Here is a 21,598-nt window from a genome sequence, read left to right on the forward strand (position 1 = left end):
AGGACAGCTGCAAGTTTCAATATCCACCTCATCTCTGAGAGTGCAGATTTTTCCCTGAGCCTCCACCCCGAGCTTGTGGTTGCCCTGTGAAACCACGCCTTTAAGAGTCTAAGTGACTCCCTTTGCCCTCCTCTGGCACATCTCAGCAGGTATCAGAAGAGCTGGTGTGGATGTTAAGAACTGGGACAACCTGCCCGTCTGGAGGCTGAAATTCACCAGCTGCTCAGGAGAGGTGAGCCAAATTTCAAGTCTGGCTTCACTCCAGACAGAGCAAACAACAATAAACCTTGGCCTGTGTTTGGAGGGGGGTTCTCGCTGCCCCTCTCACAGAAGCAGAGGCGACACCAAAATCTGTCAGGAGCTACCAGAAGCCACTCAGTATCCTGCCACTACATCAGGGAACAACTGCCCGCCCACGGTGATGTGTCAGAACAAAGACACACGCAGAATATTGCTGCATGATTTTATTACTATAAATACACAGTAAAAACAGACAAAAACTAGCCAATCAGAGTACACCAAATGGTAGCACATGTGAATCTGAGACATGAGAGTCTGTAGTCTGTATCCCATCTTTCAAAGTACTGGCACCAGTACCACAGCCAGAGGACAGGGTTTTGGCAGGTGAGGGGTGGGCATGCACATGCTGATGTGTGTGCATATGTGTGCGTTCAGCAGGAGAGGGCTGATGGATGTTCAGACAGGGCTCTGCTCACTGGCTCACCAGAGACCAGGCCTGCCACTTACCAGAGGCAGAGCCAGAGCTCAAGCCACCCTGAGCCTGAGAGGGCTCCATGCATCATTACAGGTTGTCACCTGGGTGAGTGGCAGGGCAGCTCCACACCCGCCTACCAGGGTAGCTGCACTGCCTAGACATCTCTGCCCTGGGCCACCCATGGGCCCTTTGCCTTAGAGGCTAAGTATCACTGGGACCCTGCTCCTAGGTGGGCTATGACAGGAGCCTTAGACAATAAACCAACAAGAAATGCAAAAGGACATGTAACTGCCAATGGATTTGCTTAAGGGAGTTGCTCAGGCTCTTCCCTGGCAAGTGGTGGGCAGTGGCAGTGCCGCCCTGCAAGCGTGAACATCTCCATCTTGGAGGCATGTGAGGAAGTGAGTGGATCAGGACCTGTGAAGGGGTACTGGATATCAACCACTGCAGACGGCTGTGCTGTTAACACCATCTCACCGCCCAGGCCTTGCCCACAGCTGCCACAGCTGCCAGAGGTCACTAGTAGGGAATAGAGCAGAGCAAGAGGGGGCCTGGAGGCTCCAGGGAGGATCACCCATGGACAGGACATACATAAGGTAAAAGCAGCAGCGAAGGCCTGGCTGCCTTGGAGGACATACACGGGACAGGTAGACAGGCACCGTTTCCTTCATCAACCGTAACCTGGGTTGCCCACCTTCCAGAACTTCACTCCATGGGTAGATTCTCTTCTGCTGGTTTGCTAAGTGCTTAGAACATCAACCTTGGCAGTCGGGGAGCCCCTCTAGGGCCTATGGCCCATGGAGAAAGCTGCTGTCCTTCATCTTGTACCATTTACAAATATATCGACCATAGAAAAGGAGGGTGTGTGGGGGGGGAGCAGCCCACTGTGCAGTTTGATCAAGGTTCACTATAGCCCCTCAAAGCCCAGTGGCCACATCAGGCTTGCAGTCAGGAGAGGCCAGGGTCTCAATGGGCTCCAGGGAAGCCTCCTGGCAAGTTTGGGGATACTGAGGGCTCTGTGCTGCCAGCTAAACCAGGCTCTCAGAGTGGGGTCAGCTCAGTAGCTCCAGGCTCAGAACTAGAGCCACTCAGCAGAGGCCAGGGGGAGCTGGTGGTGCCAAGGCTGTGTGGCGTCTCCATGGAGATGGACCATCCTGTAGGGAGGAGCAGAGAGGAAGGAGGGGTCATGATGGGCTGTTGGTCACATAACTGTTCCCAACAACCCAGAGCCTCATGAGGGCAGGGCCACCTAACACCCTCTACCTCGTAACCCAGGTACATGCCGTCTGGCAGGAATAGTAGATGGGACATCATAGAAGGCGAGGGACCCTTCAGTCTTAGGCAGTAAGTTATATCTGCCACCTGCACTGGGACAGATCACCCTTCAGCACTGGACAGTAGACCCATGGGTCTCCTGCCCTGGACTACCATTCCTGGACCTCAGCAGTACAGTCCGGCCAAGGGCTTTCCAAGTGGGTTAGCTGGAGTTCAGCCAACTCTGCACAGGGAAAGTGAGCAGATGGGAATGAAGCCGGCGGTACTTGTGTCGCCTAGGCAGGCAGCTCCACCAGAGCAGAAGAGGCCCCAGAACCCGTCTGTCTTCCAGAGGCCCACTCTGCTTAGTCCCAGATGTCAGCTCTGTGGTGCTGTGTGGTGTTATCCCAGCAGCATCGGTGACACAGACAAATCAGTCCTACCCTCTTTTTTTTAAGAGCTGTGGCTTCATGAGAGCTGACTTTATGGTGCAGTCCCCAGCTGTGACCTAAGTTTTAACTGAAGTCCAACCTAAATCCCAACACAGCTGCCCCTTCCTCCTACAGAAGCTATAACTAACAGCCTATTTGTTTGAGGAGCACAGCTCCAGGGGGACAAGCAAGTCCTGAGAAACCACAAACCCCAACAAAACCAAAGAAGCCACACCAGGCCTGGCTCCCTGGCTGATGGGAGAGAGCTGCAGCCTAGACCCCAACTGGGCACTTCGCAGACAGGCTGTGTGAACCTGCCACGTGCCATCCTTCTGGGGAACCCTGACATAAAAGGCTATCAGCCCCTCTTTAAGAACTTTGAGAAGGAGTCCTCGCCTATAGGCCTAGTTTTCAGGGGTACTTCTCTAACCAGCAATCTGGGACACCTGTGGCTAAGCAGCTACCTCTCCAACTGGGCCCCAATCCCATTGGTCCCTAAGACTGTATGTGTGTGGTGCTGCAGAAGGTTCGAGAAAAGATGGACAGGTTCTCAGTGACAATGATGGTCTCGAGACAGGAAAGCTCAGCTGTGCATGAGAGGTGTATGCCAGACAAGGGAGCAGAGGCCACAGTGATAAGTGAAGGAAGCATGAAGAATGCTCCCTGGGCAGGAATCGGGAGAGTTGGTGACAGGGCTCATTTGTACAGCTCTGGCTGGCCTGGAACTCAAGAGATCTGTCTGCCTCTGCCTCCCAAGTGCTGGGATCAAAGGCGTGTGCCACCATACCTGGCTTTTTTTAATGCTTATTTTCATTTTATGTATGAGTGTTTTGCCTGCACATATTTCTGTACAGAAGTTGCATGCCTGGTGCCCACAGAGGTCAGACGAGTGTGTCCAGTCCTTTGGAACTGGAGTTATAGATGGTTGTGGGCTGCCATATGGGTCCTGGGAATTGAACCGGAGTATTCTGGGAGAGCAGCCAGTGCTCTTTAGCCCCACAGGATACAACAGACTCAGGAAGATGTACACAGGAGTGTTCCATAGACAGGAGTGTTGATGGGAGGGAATAGGTGACCTAGAGTCTCCCATGGCTAGTGCAAATTTCAACAACTGCTTAAAGTCACAACCATAGCTGAGGCAGGAGGAATGTATGTTAAAAGCCTATTTGGGCTACAGAATAAGTTCAAGGCCAGCCTAGGGAACTTAGGAAGACCCTATCTCCAGGGATAGGGACCTGTAAAAAAACGAAAGAGGGCTAGGGATGTTGCCCAACAGTAGAGTGCCTCCTACCTAGGTTCAATCCCCAGTACTGAAGTTTTTTTAAAAACCACAATGAGACTACTGTATGTAGCCCCCAGGAAGCTGTTCCATATGTTCCTAGGCTCCCTGATCCTCCAACTCCTTCCTCTTGGGTTGAGTCACTGTTCAAAGGACCCTACATTATTACTTTGGAAGAGCCTGAATGGGCATCTGTCCAGATGGGAGACCCTCTGGTTCCAAAGCCAGGACCCCAGGAGGCCACCTTTCAGACAGGAAGGTGCAGTAGCCATCAGTGGGCTCTGGACTCTGAATCCAGAAAGAACCCTCAGGGGATTGGGCTCTTCTCTGCAGATATACCCAGCCAAGCCACCAGAAGTGTGGAGGAGAGGTCACGTACCAGCTTACTCCTCTATACCAACAGAGCAGGACTCGGGACCCAGGGCTGTGCAGAGAGGAGGGAGAGACAGATGGAGCTCAGTTAGCAGAAAGACATGGACTTTAGGGTCAAGGGTGGGAACTATCTGGAAACAGACTGCCCACACGTTGGCTGCTGCAACCAAGTAGTAAGTACAATCAGGATGACCCTGGACCACTTTCTAACCAAGAGAGACTTGTATGTGTGAAGGCAACAGACATGGTTCTTCTTGTGGCTACGGAAGCCAGGCCTCTGGACCAGGGACCTAGCAGAGGCACCTACTTTTTCACTGTTTTATGGACTTCCCCCAGCCTTGTTTTTTCCATCTCCAGGGGACCTGGATTCAGTGAATTCAGCTGCATCCAGGGGGTAGTCACTGGTGCCACTGTCAGAAAGTAAAGACACCAGCTGTATGTATGCTCCTCAAAAAGATGAGATATGCAGCTTTCTCTGACAAGAGCCAGCAGAAAAGACAGTAGGTGCCATCATGTAAGGAGAAACATGCAGGTGTGAACAAGGACCTCACAAGCCCCTCTCCCACCCTCCACCCTCCAGGGCTGACACACATAAATGGTAGCTCCAACAGGGAGTGCAGAGGTAGCAATCTGGCCTGCTGTCATGGAGCAAGCTGTATAATGGGTGGTCCTCCGAGAGCGGCTAGGATCCAAGAGCAGTCCCTGCACAAAGCTGGCCAAAGCCAGCTCTTCTCCAGCTGAACACGCAAATCTAGCTTCTCCAGCTGACTGCCTCCTACCCCCTCAGTGGACTTCAACGAGGATGGAGACCCTTGCTTACAGCTGTCTCTGTGGCCAGTCCTGATGGCCTGAGGCCATAGAGGGGATTAAGTATTCTGTGCTGGACAGTAAAGGTGCCTTCAGGTGACCTGCAGGAGCAAAGCTCATACTGGTGACTCAAGAGACCTAGGGACCTCACCCAACTCCCTGCTTAGCCAAGTTTACAATAAAGATGGGTACTGAGGTGCTTCCAAGAACACACAGGAATTGTCCCTTTAGGACATGCTGGTTCCAAACATGCTTCACCTATGGGTTTGTTTTGGTTAGGTCATGGTGATCCAGCAAGACGATCCATAGCTACTCTCCTACCATCTGACGACCCCTGTGTTCCCAGTCAGCCTCTATGGGTCACTTCACATCCAGAAGAAAAGGGCAGATGGGAGACCCTTTTCACCAAAGGTCACAATCACCCAATACCAAGCAGCCTGGAAAAGTGAGCAACACTGACCTCAGGGCCAAGCAGGGAGCAAAGGCTTTTCCCTGACGTGGGAGTAGCCCATCTCCTTAAGTAGCTGCTTCTAAGAACCAGTCTTAGAAGGTATAATGGCTGTTTATCAGAATTCCCAAGACCAGAGCAGTTTTAAGTTTGAGAGATCCACTTCTACCCCAGACTTGGAGCACCAAGTGTGAACCCCAAGTATGAAGCTGAGGACCTCATCTCCAGCAGAGCAGACAGAGGACAAACCTTTAGAAAAGAATAGCAAGGCCCACTGCCTGTGGCCCAACCAGTATACCCCCATACCCAGCCAGCTCTCTGGCCTGATCGGCAATATGCTGCTGTACACCTGGGCAGCGGCCTGGGTCAGCCAGAGGGGTACAATAGGTAGACTGGTCTCCCTGGGCCTCAACAGGCAGTACCAGAGAAAGGACTTTGTCCTCCTGCAAACAGCTTGTCTTGCCCTCCTCAAGCCAAGTGCAGCTAGGTAGAAAAGAACCCTGCAGACTAAGCCTGGTCTGATTCCTGCTGTGGGCCTTAGCAGAGTTCAGCTTAGAGTCAGAGAGATGACCTGGACTCTGGAGAGGTACAGTAGGTCTCAAAGACTCCCCTTCCCTTCCTCTACCCTCAGAGACAGAGGTAGGCTCTGCCCAAATGTCTATACAGGACTTGGTTACCTGGTAGGTAGATGTCGGCAGGAGGTGCTGGCTGGCTGCAGCCCTGGTGCTGGGGGCTGCCATCCTGCAGAACATCATCAATAGAGAGCACTTGACTCCCTGCAGCAGGTGGAGGAAAGAGATCAGGGCACACAGGTAGGGACTGGTCTTTGTGGTCCACTCTGACCAAATAAATTCCAGGGACCATAATGGTGAGCATATGCAAGAGGTGGGAGATTTTGTTTCTTTCATTTCAAAACCAATCTGTCTGGTGCCAGATGGTAGCTGTCTTTTGCTTTTCCTTGAAACTAAGTAGTCAGAGAGTGACCCCATTAGCTGAGTGGTAGTGGCTGCAGGGCAGACTTCTGGAGCAGCTGAGGACCATGGCTACTTTTGCCTCCCACAAGTCGTCAACAGCTTGAGCCTCTATTCCTGATTCTTCCTGTAGGTGACTTTTCTGCCTAGGTAAAGAGCTCTCAGGGAGTAGGAGGAGCCTAGGCCCCAGGTGGGAAGCTGAGGTCCTCCTACGTGAGACAGAAGACAGAAATACAAGGCTAGGCTAGAGGGGCTGAAGACACAGCACACTGCTCCAAGAGGATGCCCACCTCACTCACGCCCAGGGCCCTGCAAGTGGGTCTCACGTGGGGGACCTCTCAGCAGGATGTAGCAGAAACAACAGAGCAGCTGCAATCACATGGGTTGGGAAGCGCATCACCACTCTATGGGCCTCACTGCCAGTCAGAGCCATGTCCTCGTCAAGTGGTCTTGGGCATCCCCTATGCCAGCCCTGAACCTTGCTTTACTTTTCTGTCCAGCAGTGACATGGTAAGGACTAAGCAGTGGCAGACTTACAGGGCTCCTTAACCAACATGGCCAGCAAGAGGAGCAGGGGAACCCAAGCCTCCTAGACCACCCGTTAAGCCCTCCACTACACAGAGGTGAGGTGACACCAGCTATCCTCAATTCATCAGGAATGAGACAGTCAGGCAACTCTAAAACATACCAGGACAAGTAACTCCCACACCTGGGCAGCCCTCCTGGACACACATGAGGTGCTGGGCAGTGACATAATGCCCTTACCGTCCCTGTACATTGACCATCCGGGTTCCTGAAGGCAAGAGCTGGGGTCTGTCCCTGGCCAGAACCCAGAGCTTACCGAGGGCTTGGGGACAGACCTGAGAGAAGGGCTCTCACCTTGCTTTAGGGATGGCTCATCCACCTCCTCTGTTCCGAAACTCTGGAAGACAAAGAGGAAAGACCTCTGGTGCAGACATCCTCAGGCCAAAGGGGCCAAATTCCTGAGACTAGGCTGAGGGCAGTGGGCAGCAGCTGCCACCAAGGATACAAACATGTCCCTGGAAGCTAGGCTTCACATATGATCTTGCTTATAGGCCCTCAAAGTGACTCCACTACAGGGCACCCAGTCCACAGTCAACGATACTGACTTGTCTGGCTGTGATATCACAGTGTGGCAGTGCCTATAGGGCTAGTGGGAGCTCAGGATCAGTGAGGGAGCCCAGAAAAGGCAAGCCAGGGCCTCATCAGAAGCAAGCCTCACCTCAGGGGAGCTGCTCTCCCGCAGCGCAAGCTCCACACCACTTGGTGGGAGAGGAGCATCAGAGTCCTCCGAAAGCTTCTCCTCATCCTCCTCGTGGATGGGGGATGATGGAGACCGTAGGGTGCTGGAAGGAGGAGGGAAGCAGGGTTGTAGGTGGTTAGAAGAGGACTGCAATCCCCCCAAAGCCACACTGGACCAGCAGCCTTTGCATACATGCCTGGAGACATGGGAAAGAGGCCTTTGCGGAGAGGTGGCATCTCTGTAAAGATTCAAAATGCAGACCTGCCCAGTAGAGGCTCCTCAGGGAGAGGTATGCTTCGGCACAGGCCTGAACAACCAGAAAGGTGGACCTGCCCAACAACCTCCCACCCTCAAAGACACCTGACACTAGAAGAGACACACTGAACAGCAGAAGGGACTGTGTACCTCTGGAGCTGCTCTGCCATGGACAAGCACAGGGGCCTGGGTAGTGTGCAGGACATATACCTTTCTTTTACTTTTCTCCTTAAGGGAGTCAATACAGTAAGACCAGCCAGCGACTCCATGCTAGTCTCTAAGGCAGCAAGACTGACTCTTGGCCAGCCTGAGGAATATGACACTAGAGAGGACTCCTGTGATACTGAGGATGAAGCTAGAGCTCAGATCTGAAGTAGACCACTAGCCTGGCATGCACATGGCCCTTGGATAAACTCCAGAAACACACAGATACACAAAACCCACCTCTGACAGAAGATTATTATCTAGGACACACAGAAGCTCAAAAAGTTGTACTCTAAACACCAAATCATCCAATCATTAAATGAATTCAAGGCAGTTTGCAAATATAGCTCATAGCTCATAGTGGTGGCACACGCCTATAATCCCAGCACTAAGGAAGCAGAGGCAGGAGAATCAAGGTTTCTAGGTCAGCCAGCCTAAGGTGCATGAGAGTATCTCAGAAGAATCAAAAAGAATAAAATTGCCAGGCATAGTGGCTCATGCCTTTAATCCCAGCACTCTGGAGGGAAAGGCTAGCAGATCTCTGGGTTCAAGTCCAGTCTGGTCTACCCAGCCAGTTCCAGGACAGCCAGGGCTACAGAGAGAAACCCTGTCTCAAAAAACCTAAATAAGTATGTGTGTGTGTGTGTGTGATTTGCATTTGATGGAACTAGAGGTTACATTAAAGAAAATGAGCCAGATTCAGATTCTCTCACACACAGAACTGAGATTTTAAAAGAAGTATATTAACATGTAGAACAGAAGGGGACTGTGTGGGGAAGAAGTGGCCAAAACGGGCATGACAGTATAGGGTAATAGATGTACATACAATGAGACTACTTAGGCAAAGGAAAGGAGCCAGTATGGAGTGTGTGGGAGGTTTATGAGCACAGTAATGATACAGATGTAAGAAAATGCCATAGTGAGCCGGGTGGTGGTGGCACACGCCTTTAATCCCAGCACTGGGGAAGCAGAGCCAGGTGGATCTCTGTGAGTTCGAGGCCAGCCTGGGCTACAGAGCAAGATCCAGGAAAGGCGCAAAGCTACATAGAGAACCCTGTCTTTAAAAACAAAACAAAACAAAAAACAAACAAACAAAAAAAAGAAAATGTCATAGTGATTACCACAATTTTGTATGCTAACTCAAACTATTAACAGTTAAAAAAAAAAAAAAGGACAACCTAGCAAAAATATCCATGTCAATGGTTACAACCTGTTGAAGTGGAAAGCCAATACAAATAGATACACAAGCAATGCAAAGAGCCACTGCTCAAAACCTGCAGAGGGAACACACATTTGGCTCAGTAGACATGGTGGGGGTGGCAGCAAGGTGGCTAGTTTTTTGTCAACTTGATACAAACTAACGTCATCTGAGAGCGGAGAGCATAAACTTTAAAAATGCCTCTATAGACTGGGCTGCAGGCAAGCCTGTCCAGCATTTTCTTAAGGAATAATTGATGGGCCCAACCCATTGCAGGAAGTGCCATCCCTGGGCTGGTGGTCCTGGGCTCTGTAAGAAAGCAGGCTGAGCAAGTCATGAGAACCAAACCAGGAAGCAGCATCCTCCATGGCCTCTGCATCAGTCCCTGCCTCCAGGCTCCACCTCATTTGAACTGAGCAGTAAGAAGAGAAAGCGTGAGCCAAATAAACCCTTTCCTCCTCCTCCTGCCTTTGGTCACAGTGTTTTATCACAGCAATAGTAATCCTAAGACACAAGGTACACCTGCTTCACACCTCAGTAGTCCAGTTTCTGCTGTCACTGCTGGTTCCTTGGTGAGATATGTTTATGTGACTGGCTGCCAAAAACTCCTAGATTCAGATCAGCTCCCTGGGCAGGGACATGGCACAGGCCAGTACAGTTTACTGACAGCAAGCAGCTGGTGTGGCTTTGGAGGTGAGCCTCAACCCTGCACCTTTCCTGATGTGCTGTTCTGCTCAGTGTTGCTGGCTGTGATCAACTAGAGAAGAGTCTGACCTGTTGCTGGACCTTTTGAGTCCTGGCGATCAAGACTCAAAATGCACTGTGAAGTTCTGTAAGACCACAGAGAAACCTTGCAAGTCTCACATGCACACTAAGCGCATCTTCTTACAGCCTCTTTTACTCCATGTGACGACACACCTCACCAAGGGAGACGGGGCACTGGCCTCACCTGTCTGGAGATTTGCTCTGTGGCTTTCCCTTCTGTAGGCCACTTTCTATGATTCGATCGAGTCCAGCGAGAGGACAGCTTGCTTGGGACAGACCATCTGAGATGCCTGAGTAGGTGATCTCCTCATAGAGGGGGGCTGATGGGATAGCCGGGGAGACAGCCCGTAGACCATTCAGTGCCTCAAGCAAGGAGATGGGCTCATAGCCAGGTGGGACACTGTCCGAACTCTGTGGGGACAAAGCCGGTGAGGAGGGCCAAGCCAGGATCCTTGCCCACAGCCATAAGGCCCCAGAAATGGGACACTCTCCTCCCCAGACCTGCTTTGCTGACTGTGTCTTTCTCATGCCACCTTCTAGGGACTTAAGCCCCAACTCTTGGCGAAAGCTATTTTGCAGAGTGGAAGCTATCCTGTTCAGGAGTCTCTCTGCCACCAGCTCCAGCACACACCCCAACACCCAGATGTCCAGAATGATCAGCAAAGTCTGCAAAAGCCACTGTCCCCATCATTGCCAAGCTGTTCCATGGCTTGCTTTTCCCAGCTTGCAGGAGTGGAAAGTGTGAGGGGTTAGTGACAGCAAGAGCACTCAGGAGCAGGCAGAGCAGAGCCATGCCAGAGGTAGGAGAACATCACCAGTGCTGCTCTGGACCAGGGGAAGTATGGCCTCCACCCCCCTCCCCCCAGCAGGGTGTCAGTGGGAGTGTTATGGATGGGTACTAGCTACTGCAGCCCTCATTAGGAACAGATGGATTTGGCAGGTGTAAAGGAGAAGGAACGTGCTCAGCTTGCAGAGAAGAGCAGTCAGGCCATGGAGTGCTGTAGGACTGTGCTGCATTGCTCCCACAGGCTCTCAAACCAAGTAGAAGGCAGTGCTCATAATGCTTCCTACAGGAAGCTGGGCCTGCCCACCCTTGGCACTGTGGCTAACAGGATGGGGCGGCACCCCTGGAGAATGTGGTGTGCACCAGACTGGTGATGGGTCTTAGTCCTCTGGCTAACTCTCACCTATCCCCACCTACCTTCAACTTATTAGAGGTGAACAACTGTCCCCAGCCCCACACCCTCCACAAACTGACAAACTCAGCTGCTTCCCTTAGTAACACTAGCTTTCAATGGGCTCTTTCCCAGGCCAGGCCAGTGAAACTCCAGAAAGAGGTCCAGTCTGGCTGCTACCCAACTTTTGCTCTCCCTGTCTGGTCCCTGGGGTGCAGGGAAAAATGTCAGAAAACCAGGGTCCTTGGCCCAAAGAGTCAAACTTGAAGGGACAGCCAGCCAGGGATGCAATACGAACAAGCATGCGGGGGACGCCATGTGCAAAAAGAGCAGAGATGTCAGTTTCACCTTCAACATCCATTCCACTGCCAGCAAGAAAAAAAGGGAAACAGGGCACTCAGAAGCCACGGCGAGCTAAGCTGGCGAGGAGGGCGGTGCCTGAGGTTGACTACCACCTGGCACCAACACCAAAGAACTGGCTTTGTGCCAACAGACCTTCAGCTTTGCTTGTTCCACAAAACTCCCTTCCTGGGCAGGGACCCCGGGACTAGGGAGAGCGGATCTGACCAAGTGTGTTAAATATATTAGCCTGGGGTTAAAATGGCCTCCCCCACTAGTCGGTTTAAAAATAAGGGTCTAAGCAAAAACAGCTATATGACCAAACACACTTACTGTTTCCCTTTTAGGTTTCTTGCTGGCCAGGGAGGCAGGGTGCGACTTTGATTTTTTAAAGGGACACTGTCAAAATAAAAATCACATGTTTTACAACTTCTACCTCCACATGGCATGGGGGTTGGTGTGGCGAGGCGGACCTCTGGTTTACTGCCCTCCATGCACGCCCAGGAACTCTAAAACTATAGCTAACCTTAAGACCACATTCAACACAAGAAAAATTCTACATCAGGGCCCTGCACAGGCTGCCTGCACATATATAATGTTTCTGGGGACCCTGTAGTGGGTCTCACTCAGAGAGGAATCTAAGTTCAACCTAACCTACTCATGGCCTGGGTCTCCCCAAAGCAAGAGGTCTTGACCAAGGTGACATGAGAGTGGCTGGGCACTGAGGCTCGCCATTACCTTAAAGACTCTCTGGAGACCTCATTTGGGCACTTCACAGGGCAGGTGGCAGAGAATAAGAACCCACTTAGATACTTGGAGCTCTGCAAAAGGCAGGTGGTTCCCAGGGCAGATTAGAGCTTCTGGCTAATTACAAATCAAGGCTACACTCACCCCGTAACTGGCTCACTCAGGGTAAGAGGGCAAACAGAAAGGGACCCATCTGACCCTCAACCACCAGTACAAAAGCAACATCAAGCTCAGCACTGTTGAGCACAAGCCCTCTGTGACTCTCGGACTCCCTCCGTCACTGGGCAGCCCCACTTCAGTGCCATTTCTCCTGCAACCAGCAAACACATGGTTGGTGAGTGTAAGGCTCTTCAACTAAAGCCCACACAGTATGCTAGAAGGCAAAAGTATTTTATGCTGGGCGGTGGTGGCGTACACCTTTAATCCCAGCAGAGCCAGGCGGATCTCTGTAAGTTTGAGGCCAGCCTGGGCTATAGAGCAAGATCCATGACAGGCTCCAAAACTACATAGAGAAACCCTATCTTGAAAACCAAAAGAAAAAAGTATTTCAGGTGTGTGTGTGTGTGTGTGTGTGTGTGTGTTGGGAGGGGGGTGTGACCCATTGGAGGGGGTTGTGTGCTACACCTCTAGTCCAGGTGCCTGAACACAACCTTAGTTTTTAAAATAAAGGCCAAAAATCTGCATTTCATGGAACACTTCTAGGTTTTTAAATGTTGGCCTAGGCTAGATGCAGTGGCATAGGCCTTTAATCCCAGCACTCAGGAGGCAGAGGCAGGCAGATCTCTATGACTTCGAGGTCAGCCTGGTCTACAAAGTGAGTTCCAGGACAGCCTGGACTGCACAGAGAAACCCTGTCTCAGAAAACAAACAAACAGACTGCTGGCCCAGTTTTCAGAAGTCTTCTGTAAGAGAAACCACATCTGCTGAGCTTACCAGTTGTAAACAAAAACAGCAGCAGGCCTTCCAGGAAGCAAGGCTATGTCCCCTGGATGTCCAGGCCATAGGGCTTATCGCTCTTTCCTCTTAAAGTGGAGGCAAGGCCTTCAAAAGCCAGAAGTCCCAATGACAGATGCACATGGGAACCCAAGAAGGCCTTGGCCCAGACTGAGCTCTCCCTCACTCCCCAACTACCTCAGCGTTTCCTACAGACTCCCACCCATTTCTAGGCATCTCTCTCCCTGTCTCCGAGCACTTCTGTAGGAGTCTTACCTCTTCATCTATGTCTTGCTCTTTAGGTCCTTTAACTGACAAGACCTTCCTGGTCTGCCTAAGGCAGGCCTACCCAGGCAGTCAGTCTACAGAGGGCCCAGGCTGAGACTGGAGCAGCCTGCAGGCAGTGACACAGGTGGCCTTCAAAGAGCGTTGCCTAAAGCAACAGTGGAGATGGTGGAAACGTTCAGCAAAGCTCTGAGGAAGCCCCATCCTTGCCCAGCAGAGCCTGGTTCCTGCTTAACAGCTCGCAGGCCTCTGTGGGGGCCATGCGTGCCTAGGAGGCAAGCTGGAGGAGAAGAAAGCACTTACAGAGTGTTCATCGTGGTCCACACTCTGAGCCAAGACAGGGCTGAAGGAGATGGGAGACAGAGCCCCTGGCTTCTTCCGAACAGCCCGGATCTGCAGGAGAGCTCGGAATGCTGTGGCAGAAAGAAAGACAGACTTAAGAACAAGGGCAGAGTCTTCAGAGGCATGGACAGACACTCTAGACTGTGGACACTACCACTCACAGTGCCCAGGAATAAGAAACGTGTTTCTAAATCAGAGTCAGAGGGGATCCTTAACAGATGGAATCCTGGACCATTTCTAAGGGTAGGCAGCTGAAAGACCAACAACTATTTAAGGACCCCTCTATTCAAGTCACAGTGGCTGTGGCCACCACTCACACCAGTAGACTCCAACAGTGGGGACCACAGAGATCTCCAGACTACAGGCTCCTGCCTGTGAGCTCTTCAGAAGGCAGGACAGGTAAGTGCAATGTCTACCACATAGACAACTGGGACAGACAGTGGTTATGTAGCAGCCAGGACAGATCAGGACAAAGGTCATCTCCTAGTGCCGTTCTGCCTACAAGACTGGCCCAGCAAGAAACAGGGTTACACTCCTAAGACACAGCAAGTGGAGGTGAAGCCCCTGAATCTGTGACAAATGTGCCTTAACTCAGTATCAAATAAGATGTGCCATCAACAGCCGGGTGGTGGTGACGCACACCTTTAATCCCAGCTCTCGGGAGGCAGAGCCAGGCGGATCTCTGTGAGTTCGAGACCAGCCTGGGTTACCAAGTGAGTTCCAGGAAAGGCACAAAGCTACACAGAGAAACCCTGTCTCAAAACAAACAAACAAACAAACAAACAAACAAACAAACAGGATATGCCATATGCCATCAACCTGCACTCTGGTGCTGAGGAATCACAGCAGGCCACACTACAACAGCCTCACTTCTCCACAACCATCCATACTTGGATATATAGCAACCAGGTGAGGAAGGGCATACACTGAGAGGTGGAACTGGGATTCATGACTCTGTATTTGCAGTCTAGCCTAGACATACTTGCTCCAGCCCTGCTCTGACCTCTGGGTCCCACCAACACACTTCCAGACTACTCCAGGAGGCCAGGACAAGCTGGGGACACTGGTGCTCTGCTTCACTGACAGCATCAATTCTCACAGGCTAAGGCCTGCAGTGAGGTCTTAGGACGTCCTAAGCAGCTATATAGACTCAGGCTGGAAGTTCACAGTGGGACAGTGCTGAAAGGACTGTTCCAGAAAGATGGCCAATCTTGGCCAGCCTCTTCACTGGAAACCACCTATGTAAGAAAAGTACCTCTCCTCTATCACATGTGAGCACCAAAGCCTGTAAAAATCCAGGCTGGAACATTGTCTGCTTCCCTTGCAAAAAGGGCTATGAACTACCCAGGCCAGCCCTAACCTGTGGTTTCCTGTTCTACCTTAGCTGAGACTTCCCCTGGACACTGGGAGACCCAGACCAGGCACTACACTGTCCCTGTCTGGATATGTCCCTGTCCTATGATTCAACAGAACTGCCACAGTGCAGACTCATACATGATATGGACACACACCCCACTCTGAGGGGACAACCACCATGATGTGCTACTTTCAGACAGTGGGATCAAAGGCAGGAGCCAAAAACCTACCATGCCTGAATGAAAAAGCCATTTCTGACACTTGACTAGCCATGAGCTTGGATGAGTTTCTCAGAGTCTACAAATGTTGGCAGACAACCTGACTACCACCCAGCACAATGTTCTGCTTTTGACTCACTTTAAGATTCTCAAAAATAGTGGGGTGGTGGTGGGGCACACCTTTAATCCAGCACTCGGGAGGCAGAGGCAGGTAGATCTTTGTGAGTTCGAGGCCAGCCTGGTCTACAGAGGGAGATCCAGAAAAGGAGCAAAGGTACACAGAGAAACCCTGGCTCAAAAAACAAAACAAACAAAAACAAAAAAACCAACCCAAAAACCAAAAACAGATTCTCAAAAATAGTTCCAACGTAACTTTGACAAGAAATTTTGTTCAGAGATTAATCTGCCTAGTTCAAGTGTTATCGCACTTTTATGTCTTCCTTCTAATCTTTCCCTGTCCTAGAGGTAGGGGGTCAACATCATGCCTTTCATGAAAAGCTCATGGACTTTCCATTTCTTGTGTAATAGGGCGTGGTGGTCCCCAGACTGCCTGGAATGAGCAGCCCCAATTCTCCTGCATCTTTTCACAAACAGAGCCCTGGGTAATGCTCACGCAGCCGGCAGATGGGGCAGTTGTTGGCTTGGTACCGCAGCGTGTCGGCACAGGAAGTACAGAGGCACAGGTGGCGGCAGGGCAGGATCAGCGTGTCCCGCAGGTCTGACAGGCACACCACACACTCACTGCTGTTGTCACTGTTCTCATCATCGGACGGCTGTGGAGACAAGGGCCTGTGTGTCAGTGGCTTTACAGAGCCTGAGGGGGGCTTGATGCTGCCTGCAGCATGGCCTTCTATGTCTATGTGTGGCACCATCCCCAGGGAATGTGGCAAAGGGCGTAGGGGGTGTCAGGGACACAGCAGAGCTCTTCAAACACTATGGGGAGAGCACCAGGCTCACACGGAGGAAGAACCCTTGCCTCTTCCAACCCCAAACATAACAACTCCTTCTGCTGTAAAGAAAGGAAGGACAGCACTGAACTATGTATCTTTCTTTCTTTCTTTCTTTTTTTTTTTAAAGATTTATTTATTTATTATGTTTACAGCATGTATGACTGCAGGCCAGAAGAGGGCACCAGATCTCATTAGAGGTGGTTGCTGGGAATTGAACTCAGGACCTTTGGAAGAGCAGCCACTGCTCTTAACCTCTGAGCCATCTCTCCAGCCCCAACTATGTATCTTTCAACCACAATCAGTGAGCAGATCTCATTTGGAAACACCTGCTTTTATATCAGCTTTCAGAGACCACACCAGGACCTGGAAGGTGAGTGAGCAAATGTCTTAAACATGAATTGGGTTAACTGAGCCTGCTAGGTTATTGGAACACAGCCACATTTAGCTATCTTTTCACTGTCTGGGGTGCTTCTGAGCTATGGCTGCAGCACCAAGTAGCTGCCCTAGAAACCAGATGGCTAACTGGGCATAGTGACACACACCTTTAATCTCAGCACTTGGAAGGCAGAGGTAGGCAGATCTCTTTGCGTTTGAGGCCAGCCTGGTCTACAGAGTGAGTTCCAAGGCCAGAGCTACACAGTGAGACCCTGTCTTGAAAAACAAATAAACCAAATGGCTCATAAAGCCAAAAATACTATCTGACAATTTTGTGATTTAAACAACATGCTGGTCAACTTGCTGGGGAAAGGACAAGACATTTCAAACACTGCTGTCTCCTGCTGTGGTTGGGGTGTATCGAGTTCTGTCCCTCTAAAAGGCTTACGGGTTAGAAGCTCTGAAACCCAGCCATTAAGGGAGGTTCTGGGAATTCTAAAGAGGACCTACCTGGAGGAAGTAGGTCACTAATGGCAGGTCCTTCAGGGGGCAGGTAGCAGTCTAGCCTTTTGCATCTCTTCTGTTCCCTGGCTGCCATGACATGAGCTACTTTTGCTCCACCTCATTTTCCCTGCCATGGTAGACTGACACTTGTAAAACTGTGAGCTGAAATAAATCATTCTCGTTTGAATTGCTGTTTCTCAGGAAATCAGTCAGACACACAAAAGCCTGGTTGGCTTAACTGTTAAAAGGGGATTAAGGAAAAATGATGGAGTCTGGGTTTCTGGACCTCCAGGGAAAGGCCTCTTTTCCATCAAACCTTGCAGGCCTGGGTCAGGCCTAGGAAACCCCAGCATGTCACCAGTGAGTGGACTTCCATAAGGCAGTTAGAAACCTGAGGCATGTTGCCAGCCTGGAGTCCAGTTAGCTGCCAACAAGGACACACCTTGGTCTCCTGGTTGTTCTTATTCTCGATGCCGTATATCTCCTGCAACAGGTAGCTGACACGGTCCACCTAGAGAGCAGAAAGATGTGCTAGTGGGCTTCTCTGTATCTAGGCTACCACCAGAGCCCCAGGTTCCAGGGAAAGTGTGCCTGGGAAGTCTGTGGGACCTGGAGAAGAGCAAATGCCAGGAACAAGGGGCAGGAAACCCTGCCCTGTGCTGAGCTCAGCAAGCAACACATGGAGTAGGGAATGAAACCAGCGGTCTCCCATCCATCCAACCCAGAAGGCCTGGCTCCAAGCTCCCCACATCATCCCCACTACCAGAGAACAAGCACTTTGGACACATTCTGTCACCCACAGGAGGGCCAGAGCTGCTGTCTGTATGCAGCAGATAGCAAGCCATGCAACTGTTCTTTCCACAAGACATGAAAACCACATCTGGTCTTAGACACAAAACCGAAAGGCTTCACGCTGACCTGTCCTGAAGTGCCCTAAGTTATTGGTTCCAAAGTTCCATGTGCCACAGCACCCCTCCAGAAAGCCAGGATCCTGCTATAAGTATCCCAACCCCTAGCCCATGGGCTCTTCTGCCCAACTAGTATCATCAGGGTCTGAACCTGCCAGGGTACACGTACGTACATACACACACACACACACACACACACACACACACACACACACTCTCTCTCTCTCTCTCTCTCCCTCCCTCCCTCCCTCCCTCCCTCTCTCCCTCTCTCTCTCTTAAAAGGTTAACAAACTATAACTCCACACTGGAACCTTAAGCAGTTGGCACTTAACCTCTGGCACTTGGGTAGCTACACACAAGACAACTACTCACCATGGCCTTAGAACACAGGCTCCTGCCTCTTAATCAGTCTCATGATCAAGGTCTTAAACATTCTAGTTAGGCATTCCACTAAATTCTTATATTGCTCAAGTAGGCCAACAGGAGTGACTGCTCTACACAGAATCCTGAAATGTGTGTTCCCAAGAGAAGCTTTCCCAGTCCCCGTACCCTGGGTTCCTCCCTCTCAGGTGCTATAAGAGTCAATCGAGTCTTTGCCCAGGGTTGCTTTCTTTCCAGTAATTTGTAAGCAAGAGGCGGCTGCTATATTTCTGTTTCCTGACTTTCCTTACCTCCTCTGCCCATTCACTTAGAAAATACTCACCAAGAACTAACTGCATTCCATGCACCGTGGTTCAAACTGGGCAGGACTCAGGGACCTGCACTGGTTGCTGCAGCCCAGGGTAGCTATACAACCCATGCACATAAAACACAGATCCCAACAGCCCAGAGTACAAGAGGGTAGACTCAGGCAAGCAGCTCCTACATGACCAGAAAGAACAGCCCATGGAGTCTGGGCACGTGTTCATATATGCATTATGTGTGTGCTTTTTGCAACCCAAGGCCCATGGTGTTTGACACTTACAATTTGCTTCTGCTTTAATGGCTTCACAGAGAAGCTGCCATCCACATGCTGCAGGGGAGAGATACAGTTAATTTCAAACTGGCCCCTCCAAGCAGTCCTGCCCAGCCAGGTGAAGGCTAATCTACATTCATGGCTGAAAATAAGAAAAAGATGAAGACGAGAAGCCAGGCCACAAAGTCTTCACCTGTGGCCTCATGCCTGCCTTCTACTGTTCCTGGAGCATCTTCTAACATTCCCACAGAACCCAACTATCCTGGGTGGTCTCTAGCATGCAAATTGAAGCCGCTCACCCACAATCTGATATTGGCTAGCCACTCCCATGTACCCAGAAGCAGTATTTATGTAGTAAGAGTGAATACACCAAAGTTCTTAGGCTTGGCTATCAGGAAGATGATGTAAGCACACACTCAGAGAGCTAAAATGTGGGGGGGGGAAACTGAATAGAACCAATGTGTTTAATGATATCCAGAGAAACAGATTGCTCAGAGTTGGAAAGACTTATTAAGGTATTAGAGCTGAGATTTTTGTAATAATTAGTGTTATTATACTTTGAGTCAACTAAGACAGCACTTAGGATCGTCCAGTGAAGTTGGTGGGCACTTATGGAAATTTCTAGAATGTGGTACTATAAAACAAGCAGTTTCCACTGAGCTCTAAATTACAAGCACTAAATGGAATGCCTGTTGGGGACAGCCCATCTACCTCACCAGATCCTGTTGTGAGCACTTCTCCAACAAGATCCAAACACAGGGTGCTCAAGAGGTGGCTGGCCTCTGTTCAGCACACTCCTGCTGTCACCTGCACTCTGGCCCCAGGAGAGCAGGCCTAGGCTCCCTCAGAACAGATGGGCACAGCTGTACAGAGTCGAGCGTGGTCCAGAGACCTGAGTCACAGTAGGAATGGGCTCTGTGCTGAAAGCACACCTTGGTGAAGACCCCAAGTCAGCAGGACTCCAGATGAGTCAGCAGGAAATAAGTAATCCAGGCCATTCTTGGTGGGGTCCTTGTCACCTGGGCTCCAGCCTGAAGCTGTCTTAGTTGTAGTGCTGGGAAATAGCAAAGGGCCTGCGGGAGGGTGGGGTCTCTGGAAGCATTATCAGTGGGCATGCCAACACCCCAATCTCTGACAAGTGAGGATATACATACACACACCCATCCATCTATACATACATACATATATATGCATGCCTGGGGTTGCACTAGCAGGTAGCAGACTCTCATCCACCTCACTATTATTCACTGATCATCTATAGTGCAAATTAGGTACCATGCCAGCTCTGAGATGGCAAATGAAAGGCCACTTCTGCCCTGGCACAAGTAAGAACAGTAAACAACTATCAGAGGAGTCAAGAAGGCCTCCTGTGGGCATGAAGCCTGCCCAGCCCTATCTGGACTGCAAGCTGCAGCCAGCAGGAGGGGCAAAAGGGAGCAGATCATAAGTGAGGCTGACCACATACCAGGTATGGTCAGTACTGGTTGGCAACTGAGGGTACTGAACCTGGTGGGAAGAAGTGGTGGCTGGAGGGAGGAAAGTCAGTCTGTGGCAGGGCTCATGGGGGCATCCTAGCCTGTGCTGGCAGGCTCCTACGGGTCTTACAGGGCTGGCCTCAGTTTAGAACATTCTGCCTCATCACTCTAAAAACTCGTTTAATAGCTCTCAAGAGGATGATCATCAGCCTTAGGACCAGTGTCTTGGGAACTAAGAATCTATCATTTAGTCCCTGCACCAAGCCCTGACTCCCTTACTCAGGCCTCACCCTGCCCCAGTTCCCAGGTTACAGGATGGCACTTACCTTCTCAAAGGCAGCCAAGAGCACATGAGCATGGCCAGTCACTTCCACAACTGAAACAGGGAAAGATAAGAGAGGAGGCCAAAAGTGAGGTCATGATGGGACTCTCTCCCTCCCCTGCAGGCATGATTTCTAGGTGTCACAACCAGTGGCAGAGCCCAGAGTCTACTTCTGTTCTTGCCCTAGCTCACCCTCCTCTTCTGAATATGCCCACATGGCAATGCCACTGTCATGAGCCTGTCTGTGGGCCGTGATGGACACCTTCCCTTTCCAGAAGAGGCCCTTTGACAACTCTGGAGAAGGAAGCTGCTTCATCCCCATAGGTCCCACACACTTGAAAAGGAAGATGAGGAAAGACCAACAGCACTCACCATCTCCTTCGTCCACCACAGCCTGGATGACCACTGGAAACACACCCCGATCCAGGTCAAAGTTCAGCTGAGGAAAGGAGGCAAAAACGGTCAGGCTCACAGACATCAAGTAGTGAGTTGGTCAGCCTGAACTGGAGCAGACAGACAGAATCTAGGACACTCAGTGACACTAAACCATGTAGGCCATACAGTTCCTGACTGGCTCTCCAAAGAGAAACTCCTTCCAAGAGGTCAAGTCCCCATTCCCTCAGTCCTTGACAACCACTCACCTGCTTTCCACAGCTGCAGGTGTGCCTACTCTGGACAGTTCCTATATTGATCATTTAATGTCTATCTTTTTGTACCTAGACGTTTTTTTTCCACTGAGCATGCTTTCCAA

At 50.8% G+C, this 21,598-nt stretch overlaps 1 protein-coding gene across 8 annotated transcripts in view; it reads right to left on the reverse strand.

Moving 5' to 3' along the window:
* Positions 1-455: 455 nt before the first annotated feature.
* Positions 456-21,598, reverse strand: part of Mgrn1 (mahogunin ring finger 1) — a 52,002-nt gene continuing 30,859 nt past the window's right edge. For 2 of the 8 annotated variants that reach the window (XM_036195154.1, XM_036195153.1), the window contains exons 6-18: positions 21,220-21,286; positions 20,852-20,901; positions 19,060-19,107; positions 17,630-17,698; positions 15,972-16,131; positions 13,746-13,855; positions 11,811-11,876; positions 10,148-10,374; positions 7,521-7,644; positions 7,157-7,199; positions 5,984-6,082; positions 4,059-4,103; positions 1,805-1,869 (exon numbers count right to left, since the gene is read on the reverse strand). In XM_036195154.1, the coding sequence (XP_036051047.1) occupies positions 4,063-4,103; positions 5,984-6,082; positions 7,157-7,199; positions 7,521-7,644; positions 10,148-10,374; positions 11,811-11,876; positions 13,746-13,855; positions 15,972-16,131; positions 17,630-17,698; positions 19,060-19,107; positions 20,852-20,901; positions 21,220-21,286 (1,104 nt within the window). In that variant the 3' untranslated portion in view covers positions 1,805-1,869; positions 4,059-4,062. Of the gene's footprint in view, positions 1,870-4,058; positions 4,104-5,983; positions 6,083-7,156; positions 7,200-7,520; positions 7,645-10,147; positions 10,375-11,810; positions 11,877-13,745; positions 13,856-15,971; positions 16,132-17,629; positions 17,699-19,059; positions 19,108-20,851; positions 20,902-21,219; positions 21,287-21,598 lie in introns of all 8 variants that reach the window. The other 6 variants (XM_036195150.1, XM_036195149.1, XM_036195156.1 and 3 more) reach the window with 3 other exon arrangements.

This window comes from Onychomys torridus, chromosome 8 (genome assembly GCF_903995425.1).
Source record: "Onychomys torridus chromosome 8, mOncTor1.1, whole genome shotgun sequence".
NCBI classification, from domain to species: domain Eukaryota; kingdom Metazoa; phylum Chordata; class Mammalia; order Rodentia; family Cricetidae; genus Onychomys; species Onychomys torridus.